This window comes from Terrapene carolina, unplaced genomic scaffold (genome assembly GCF_002925995.2).
Source record: "Terrapene carolina triunguis isolate 2854851 unplaced genomic scaffold, T_m_triunguis-2.0 Scaffold114, whole genome shotgun sequence".
Lineage (NCBI taxonomy): Eukaryota > Metazoa > Chordata > Testudines > Emydidae > Terrapene > Terrapene triunguis.
The window spans coordinates 678,407-688,577 of NW_020664465.1; the positions used below are offsets into that span (position 1 = coordinate 678,407).

Genomic DNA, 10,171 nt, shown 5'->3' on the forward strand with positions numbered 1-10,171 from the left:
ATTACACACCACCCTTTAGGCACCTCTAAGAGTCAATACTTCCTCTCTTCCAAGCACTGAATCTGTGTGTAGAAAAGAAACTTTAAATAATAATAAAAGTTTACCCAGCATTAATTTGGTAACATGCCATAAGCAGGATTCATAATCATAAGACCATGAGCAAAACACCTACCCCAGAGAATGTTGGACAGTGTCCTTAGCCTCAAGTTCGCACCTTGCGGTGAGAAAGTCCAACAAACAAAATTTCCTTTAACATGACCCTCCCCTCTCCCTCTACCACACCCCACTCACAGTTGTTGTCCTTGGTCAGTGAAGACACAGAGTCCAGAGATGCATTCTAGTGAGTTCACCTCCCACTCTGGGGGGGAGAAGGCATCTTGTCTGCTCTGTTGGTAGGCTGCTTTTCTTGCCATCAGTCTGCTTGCTCTGCCATTGGCCATTCCACTGCCCACTACCTCCACCAACTGCTCTGTTGGCCACTCGCTCCATCGTCAGTTGATCCACCATTAGCTTCTCACTCCACTACAACTTCAGGGATGACTTGAAGTCCCACAACTTAACACAGCTTTGAATGATTTCAACTCTCAGTGGTTTCAGCTGTTAGTGGGGGACTCTCACTACTAGTGCACACTGGGCAGTCTCTTTCACCAGAGACACTGTCCCAAAGCAGCTCTAATGCTTAGACCTGGTTATAAGTGATTTCAGCTCTATTGATCTGCAGCAAAAGACTCTCAATGAAATCTTAATCAGCTCTGTCATGAAATAGTGGAGAGTAAAATGGCATTTAAGACATTTAATGACAGGGCCCACACCACCAAGTACAAACACCTGTCTGAACCCTCTCTCATCGCTACTAGGCTTTGGCATACCTATCCCCTGCTTAGCAAGCTCAGTTCAGTTGAGGGTGAAGCCCTCAATCAGGACATGCCAAATACAGTTCTGCTGCCCATGAGTCACACAACAGGGATAATAACTCTTTATTACTCCTGCACCCAATGACAAAGTGACTTGGAATCCAAAAGTGATCATTTGGGCAAAGTGATCATGCTGCTCACCTAGGCAGAGTGGGTGTGTCCAAGCAAACAAGGTTGGCTTCTGCAGTCTTCCTCCCCAGCTCATCGCTAGATGTCAGGAACAGTCAACATGGATTCACCAAGAGCAAGTCATGCCTGAACAACCTGATTGCCTTCTATAATGAGATAACTGGCTCTGTGGATATGGGGAAAGCGGTGGATGTGATATATCTTGACTTTAGCAAAGCTTTTGATACAGTCTCCCACAGTATTCTTGCCAGCAGGTTAAAGAAGTATGGACTGGATGAATGGACTATAACGTGGATAGAAAGCTGGCTAGATTGTCAGGGTCATTGGGCAGTGATCAATGGCGCGATGTCTAGTTGGCAGCCGGTATCAAGTGGACTGCCCCAGGTCGGTCCTGGGGCTGGTTTTGTTCAACATCTTCATTAATGATCTGGAACAGGGGTTCTCAAACTGGGGGTTGGGACCCCTCAGGGGGTCACGAGATTATTACATGGGGGGTCGTGAGCTGTCAACCTCCACCCCAAACCCCACTTTGCCTCCAGCATTTATAATAGTGTTAAATATATAAAAAGGGTTTTTAATTTATAAGGGGGGGGGGGTCGTACTCAGAGGCTTGCTATGTGAAAGGGGTCACCAGTACAAAAGTTTGAGAACCACTGATCTGGATGATGGGATGGATTACACCCTCAGCAAATTCGCAGATGACACTAAACTGGGAGGAGTGGTAGATACGCTGGAGGGTAGGGATAGGATACAGAGTGACCTAGACAAATTGGAGGATTGGGCCAAAAGAAATCTGATGAGGTTCAACAAGGACAAGTGCAGAGTTCTGCACTTAGAACGGAAGAATCCCATGCACCGCTACAGGCTGGGGACCGACTGGCTAAGCAGCAGTTCTGCAGAAAAGAACCTGGCTATTACAGTAGATGAGAAGCTGGATATAAGTCAGCAGTGTGCCCTTGTTGCGAAGAAGGCTAATGGCATATTGGGCTGTATTAGTAGGAGCATGCCAGCAGATCGAGGGAAGTGATTATTCCCCTCTATTCGGCACTCGTGAGGCCACACCTGGAGTATTGTGTCCAGTTTTGGTCCCCCCACTACAGAAGAGATGTGGACAAACTGGAGAGAGTCCAGCAGAGGGCAATGAAAATGATTAGGGGGCTGGGGCACATGACTTATGAGGAGAGGCTGAGAGAACTGGCCTTATTTAGTCTGCAGAAGAGAAGAGTAAGGGGGGGTTTGATAGCAGCCTTCAATTACCTGAAAGGGAGATCAAAAGAGGATGGAGCTAGGCTGTTCTCAATAGTGGCAGATGACAGAACAAGACACAATGATCTCAAGTTGCAGTGGGGGAGGTATAGGTTGGATATTAGGAAACACTATTTCACTAGGTGGGTGGTGAAGCACTGGAATGTGTTATCTAGGGAGGTGGTGGAATCTCCATCCTTAGAGGTTTTTAAGGCCCGGCTTGACAAAGCCTGGCTGGGATGATTTAGTTGGTGTTGGTCCTGCTTTGAGCAGGGGATTGGACTAGATGACCTCCTGAGGTCTCTTCTCACCCTAATATTCTATGATTCTATGTCAATGGAGAGCTCATTCAGTGCCTGCTTACGCATTTATCATGTATGGACGTTTCTCCACAGCTCTAAATGCAACTGTCATGGAGAAAAATCAGAATCGATGTAGAGCAGCCCATGAGAAGATGGATTGTCCAGGCAAGTACATGGGAGACCCGGATTCAACTCCTAAGACACTTTTGCAAAAATTAGCAGTTGACAAATGGAAAAACAAACAAACAAGAAAAAAAGAAAAATTTAAAAGTCAAATAAAAGTTACATGTAATTTATTCTATCATATTAAAAAAATACTGAAATATCTATTTTCAGTTGGGGAAAAAAACAGATAATTGTGGGTGTGTAGGGAGGAACAGAAGAAGATATTAGCAGAAGTTTGTGGTTTTGAAAAATGTTTATCCCCCTCCCCCCAGTCAGGATCCATCATTGTGGATTTGATTCCCCTCCACACAGGATCCATGTTGTATAAGGACTCCCCGAGACCTTGTTGAGTTAGCTCACTGGTGAGTGACTCTTTTCTCCTTTGCAGACCCAATGGGCCCCAGTTGGATGATCCCAGGAAATTGGTCTCTTGCAGCAATCACTGAGGTTGTTCTTCTTGGTTTCTTCAGCCTCCGCCAGCAGCAGCTGCCCCTCTTCCTCCTCTACCTCATTGTGTACACGCTGACACTTCTGGGGAATAGCTTGGTTAGTCTCATGATTTGTGTGAACCGCCGCCTGCACACGCCCATGTACTGCTTCCTCAGCTACCTCTCACTGGAGATGCTCATCACCACCACCATCACACCCAAGATGCTCAGCATTCTCCTTGAAAATGTTACCAAGACTAAGACAGAAGCCAAGTGTAACCAGTAGAGCAAATCTGTCTGAGTCTTGCATGAGCCAATCACTCATGGAGAGGAGGGAGCTGTTCTGAGTTAACCAGTACAACACCTGCCTGAGTCTGCAGAGTCTGCAGAGAGCCTGAACCAGTCACAAAGATAACTCCATAAGGTTGAGGCACAGGCTGCTGCTCTAAGACTGCTCTTGCCATCAGTAGACAGATGGGGCAATTCTGGGCGATACAGCCCATTTTTTTATAGATGTGGCACTATTTCTCCCCACTCTTCCTGGAGTGCCTCTGAGGTGGCCTCCCTCTTGCTGGAGTAGGTCCTTCCTCTGGGTGGGAGTCTCGGACTGGACCTTTTCCTGGTCTCTGATCCCTCATCATCCTGTTACATTATCTAGGGGCCCCAGACCCCAGTTCTTCTTTTAAGAACCTGATTGATTTTCAGTGTCCTGAAGACAAAGGGTCTGGTCTGTGCTCACATTGCTAACCAATTGGTTGGTATATTATTCCCAAGCCTCCCCAGGAAAGGGGGTGAAGGGGCTTGGGGGGATATTTTGGGGGAATAGGGATTCCAAGTGACCCTTCCCTGAATTTTTGTGTAAATCACTTGGTGGTGGCAGCAATATTGTCCAAGGACAAGGAAAGAAATGTGTGCCTTGGGGAAGTTTTTAACCTAAGCTGGTAGAATATAAGTTTAGGGGCTCTTTCACGTGGGTCCCCACATCTGTACCCCAGCATTCAGAGTGGGGGGGAACCCTGACAGAGGTTCTAAGTAACGAGTATCAGAAATACTGGAACAAACATGAAACTAGGCATCATGGAACAGATACTCAGGTCACGTGAATTGGAATAGCTCCATAGCACTATCGAATTTACACCATCTGGGGATCTGGCCTCATTGACTAACTGTACCATGGCAGATCTACACAAGTTGGGGATTTGGATTTGACCCCTGTGATAAATGAAGGGGGAGAGGAGCTCCCTTTTATGAACCCAGCCAGTCAGCTATAAAATCCCTCTTAGTAGCTGTTCTCTACATGGAATGGAATGGGGGGAGGGATAGCTCAGTGGTTTGAGCATTGGCCTGCTAAACCTAGGGTTGTGAGTTCAATCCTTGAGGGGGCCACTTAGGGATCTGTGGCAAAATTGGTACTTGGTCCTGCTAGTGAAGGCAGGGGACTGGACTCAATGACCTTTCAGGGTCCCTTCCAGTTCTATGAGATAGGTATATCTCCATATATTTATTTATTTACGTGCTTTACCTGTAAAGGGTTAAAAGTCTCACTGAGATGCATAGGTAAAAGGAAGTGAGTGGGCATCTGGCCAAAAGAGCCAATGGGAAGGCTAGAACTTTTTAAAATTGAAACAAGACTCCCCTTTTGTCTGTCTATTGTTGTTCTCAGGGAGAGGCAGACTTTTGTCTCATCTTCAGTTCAGATTCAGAGGCAAAGAATATGGATTAGAAAGTGTGTAATGGACCATATCCCCAGCTGGTGAAAATCAGACATAGTTCCATTGGAGTTAATGAGGCCAGATGTCCTGCTGGTCAAAACTGACATAGCTCCATGGCAGTCTTGCGGTCAGATCCTCAGCTAATGTAAATCAAAGTAGTGCCAATGAAATCAAAGGGGCAAATATCCACATGGGGTAAACAGCCCTAACTACTCGGAACTCAATGGAACTGTATCAATTTACACCAATTTAGGAGGTTGCCTCTGGCTGCTTCTTAGTGACCAACATCAAACAGCCAGGGCAGCCTGAGCTGTGGGTTCCTCTGGTGGCTGCATCCCAAGAGCTGCTGATGTAACACAGGGGAAAAACATCTCTGCTCTCTCAGAGCTGATTATGTGGCGTTAATGAGGAAACCAGCTCTGGTGTCACTGGACTCCATGTCTGTGCTACAAATATATAGTTCATTCTGCAGTTTCCTTCACACACAGTTTGGGCCTCAGCCCTGCCTTGTTTTTAGCCACAGATCCATCCATGGTTGCTGCCATCGTGTGAGGGCAAGGGCAGATGCTGTTCCCCCATTGTAGGATTAGGGTTAGCTAGGGCAGGTGTCAGGGTGGTTTGCTCCAGAGCTGAGATCAGAGCTGGGCTCACAGCCCTGGAGTCCGGATTCAGCTATTTAGCACCAGGGCAGATGCATCCTGGGCTGTGACCTTGTCTTGAAGCCTGCAGAAGCCAGGATATGTTTCAGAGCTGGGAGTGACTTTCTGCCCCAATCCTATTTAGTCCTTCACCTCTCACCAAGCCTGCCTGAAGAAGGGAGCAGGGAGTGCCTGTCTCTGGAGTGGATCCCTGTCTGCAAGGAACCACAGAGAGACCCAGTAATGCAGGAAATATGATGAAGAGTCAGGGAAATGGATGTTGGATAATACAGAGATGGGGGCATTATTGACAGATCTATATATAGACAATGACTGACAAATCCTGACAGTGGACTGTCAAATGAACCACAGACTGGGAAACATTTCACAAAGACCAGCTTTGTAAGTTTGCAATTTCAGTTAAATATTTTTGGTATTATTATGTTGCAGAAATTTAATTCTAGAGCTACGAATTACAATTGAAACTCTTAAAGTCTTTTACTATCATTTAATCAAACATCTAGAGCTCTTCTTTTTTTTCTGCAGCAGAAAAAAATCAATTTTCATAGATATTGTGAAAACTAAACACTTTTTATTTTTGTTAACTGAGAACCAAACCATTGCTGGTAAAAAACTGTGTAAAACTGGAAAATTTTCACTGAAGTAATTGAATTTTTTTTCTTCCCAATACATATGTTATTTTTAAGGATAGGAGAGACTTCTTATGAAAATGTCTTCGGTTCAAATCCCAGTTTTCCTTTGAAATAATTTAAACCAAAAATATCTGAATATCCCAAATTGGAAATTTAGAATTAAGCCAGGGTGAGAACATTAATATTGTCCAATAACACCACTCTTCTGAACCTATTCACTCTATTGCAATCCCATTTACGGCTGTTTCAAAGGGATACTTGCAGGATGGTAAAACTGAGTAAATAGCATAAGCTGATACCCACAGGATATGCTATATACATGCAGGGACCTTTAAACTGAGGCACAGAGAGTTGAAGCCCCCAACCAAAGCCTGTCTCTGCCCAAGGACATAGAGGAGGGCAATGGGACTAGACCTCAGCTTTCCTACTCTAGCACCATATCCTCTCTCCCACACTGATGCCTGCTAAACAGAAATGCTCTTAACAGGTGGACAGAACAAACACATAGTAAGACACAGCCTATGCCCCAGAGAGTTTATAACTAAAGGAGACAAGGTAGAGAAAGGGAGGAAGGGGAAACAGAGGCTCAGGGAGGGGAAGTGACTGGCCCAAGGTCACACAGCAGGTCAGTGGCAGAATCAAGAATAGAAACCAAAGCTCCTGACAGCCACTGACCCGCACAGCACAGACATAAAGTCAGAGGGAAATGGCACAACATAGAATTAGCTGAGTGATGCTATTAGTCGCTCGTCACACAGAAATGAAATGCAGCTGGGATTTGATGCCATGAATCAATTTTGGAAGCAGGCAGCAGGCTGTCCGTGTGGTGTTGCAGTGGAATCCTTACAAATGCGCTGTCATATTGGATGCTTTGTGTGTCCATGCCATATTTCCCCGGAAAATGGAAATCAGGCAGCACTAGCTTTTTAGTATTTTAGCTTCATAACTAAGTTTGCAGCCTGCTGTCTGGAGCAATAGAGGAATTATCTTGTCTAGATAATTGAGGTTGGATGTGCTTTGCTTCATCCTTCATACTGTATTTTATCAAGCCACATCCTCAGCCAGATCTTCAGATGGTGCAAACTGATGCAGTTCCATTGACTTTAAGGGAGCCACACCAATTTACACATATGTGTTAACTTTCCACTCCTACTTAATGGCAATGGTGAGTGCTCAGCACAATTGACACTTTTATCGAGAGATATTTATCTGTAGCTCTAATCCTGACCATTGTCTTTCTCCTTCCTTCTGTAGCCATCACACAATGAACTGAGAAAGAAAATGTCCAACCAAACCACTGTGACCGAGTTCCTTCTCCAGGGATTCTCTGATGTTCGGGAGCTGCAGATTTTGCACTTTGTGGTGTTTCTGCTGATTTACCTAGCAGCCCTGATGGGGAATCTTCTCATCACTATGGTTGTAGCCCTGAACCACCACCTTCACACCCCCATGTACTTCTTCCTGGTGAATCTGTCCATCCTGGACCTTGGCTCCATCTTCGTCACCATCCCCAAGTCCATGGCCAATTCCTTCATGAACACCAAGGTGATTTCTTATCCTGGATGTGTCACCCAAGTCTTTCTCTTTTCCCTCTTCATTGCAGCTGATTTTGCCATACTCACGATCATGGCATATGACAGATATGTCGCTATCTGCCAACCACTGCATTATGAGAGAGTGATGAACAGGAGAGCTTGTGTCCAAATGGCAGCCAGTGCCTGGATTACTGGTATTGTCTACTCTGCCCTGCACACTGGGAACACCTTTAGGTTACCCTTCTGCCAGTCCAATGTCATCAACCAGTTCTTCTGTGAAATCCCCCAGATACTCAAGCTCACCTGCTCTGACTCGTACCTTAGTGAAGTTGGGCTTCTTGTCTTTAGTGTGTTTTTAAGTTTAAACTGCTTTCTTTTTATAATTGTGTCTTATGTTCAGATCTTCAAAACAGTGCTGAGAATCCCCTCTGAGCAGGGCCGGCGTAAAGCCTTCTCCACCTGCCTTCCTCACCTCATTGTGGTCTCTTTGTTACTTTGCACTGGCTTCTTTGAGTACATGAAACCCACCTCCAGCTCAGCATCAGGGCTGGATCTCATGGTGGCTCTTCTCTATTCTGTGGTGCCTCCAGTGATGAATCCGATCATCTACAGCATGAGGAACAAGGAGATCAAAGCTGCATTAAAGAAACTGATTGTGTGGAAGTTATTCACCAATAAAAAAATGTCCATCATTGATCCTTGGCTGTGATTTCATTCTGGGCTTCTTTATAGTAATAATCAATTGATGTCAAAGTTATTTCCTTGAGAAAATAAGGTGCAATCTGTTATGGTGTCATAAAATCTGTACTAACTCTGTGGAAGTCAAATGAGTAAGTTTAGGATTAAACCATGTACATAATATCAGAATCTATATGTCTATCCATAAATCTACATAGACACATATCTATCTGTCTTAGAGATTTATACTGCGACCATCACCATGCTATCTGAGCGTGCTTGTCATAACTATAAAGGGAAGGGTGGCAGCTCTCCGGTGTACAGTGCTATGGAATCCCTCCTGGCCAGAGACTCCAAATCCTTTTACCTGTAAAGGATTAAGAAGCTCGGGTAACCTGGCTGACACCTGACCCAAAGGACCAATAAGGGGACAAGATACTTTCAAATCTTGGGGGGGAGGGAAGGCTTTTGTTTGTGCTCTTTGTTTAAGGGGTTGTTCGCTCTTGGGACTGAGAGGGACCAGACATCAATCCAGGTTCTCCCCATCTTTCTAAACAAGTCTCTCATATTTCAAACTTGTAAGTAAAAAAACCAGGCAAGGCGTCTTAGTTTTACTTTGTTTTCTCAACTTGTAAATGTACCTTTTACCAGAGTGTTTATCTTTGTTTGCTGTACTTTGAAACTAAGAGAGAGGGGGGGTCCTTTGAGCTCTTTAAGTTTGATTACTCTGTAAGGTTATTTTCCATACTGATTTTATAGAGATGATTTTTACCTTTTTCTTTAATTAAAAGCCTTCTTTTTAAGAACCTGATTGATTTCTCCTTGTTTTAAGATCCAAGGGGGTTTGGATCTGTATTCACCAGGAGTTGGTGAAAGGAAGGAGGGGGGAAGGGTCAATTTCTCCTTGTTTAAGATCCAAGGAATTGGTGAGAGGATTCTAAAAGCTTCCCAGGGTAGGGAATGGTGGCAGCGGACCAGAACTAAGCTGGTAGTTAAGCTTAGAAGTAAAAGTTGCATGTCCAGTACAAGGGCTGGTCAGGAATGTGGACTTTTGCAGTCTATGACAATTATCCCATTCCCATGCTGCTAGGGGAAGACTTGGCCAACCATGTGACGCTAGCCAAGAGGGTGGGAATAGTCACCCGCAGCCAGGCTAAGCAAGATTTCACCCCCATCCCTGTTCCTGAGCCGTCCACCAGGGCCCCATCTGTGTTACCAGAGACCCAAACAAAGGTGGTGGAACCGGATCCCCTGCCAACGACTGCAACAGCCGTAGTGGATCCAATCCCAGAGACCCAGCCAAAGCCAGTCCCGGAACCGGAACTGGCAATGCAACCAGCAGCGGAACCATTGCCAGCACTGAGTCTAGTGCTTGCAAACCCGCCTACAACTCCAATGCCAGAGGGCACCAGCGAGCCTGAACTGGCAGAAGCAGCAGATAACCCTACCCAAGAGGCTCAGCCAGAGCCTGAGATGCCACATAGTACACCAGTGGACAGCGGTTCACAGTCAATGGAAACAGCCCCAGCACCTGCATCGCTTCCAGAGGGACCAAGCCCCAGTCCACAGTCCAAGGAGGAACTGATGTCTCCAGCATCAAGGGAACAGTTCCAGGCCGAGCAGGAACCAGATGACAGCCTTCAGAAAGGTTGGGCGGCGGCGCAGAGCACCCCACCGCCTCTCAGCTCTTCTAACCGATCCCGGTTTGTTGTAGAACAAGGACTTTTATACAAGGAGACTCTTTCTGGTGGGCACCAGGAAGACTGGCATCC

At 45.7% G+C, this 10,171-nt stretch overlaps 1 protein-coding gene across 1 annotated transcript; it reads left to right on the plus strand.

Moving 5' to 3' along the window:
* Window positions 1–7,467: 7,467 nt before the first annotated feature.
* On the plus strand, window positions 7,468–8,430 carry LOC112113019 (olfactory receptor 14A16-like). The gene has a single exon (XM_024209162.1). It carries the CDS (start codon window positions 7,468–7,470, stop codon window positions 8,428–8,430), a length of 963 nt encoding a protein of 320 aa, XP_024064930.1.
* The last annotated feature ends 1,741 nt before the right edge of the window (window positions 8,431–10,171 follow it).

Excerpts from the sequence above, each read along its gene's own strand:
- LOC112113019 (XM_024209162.1), top strand. The coding sequence starts at position 7,468 with ATGTCCAACCAAACCACTGTGACCGAGTTCCTTCTCCAGGGATTCTCT.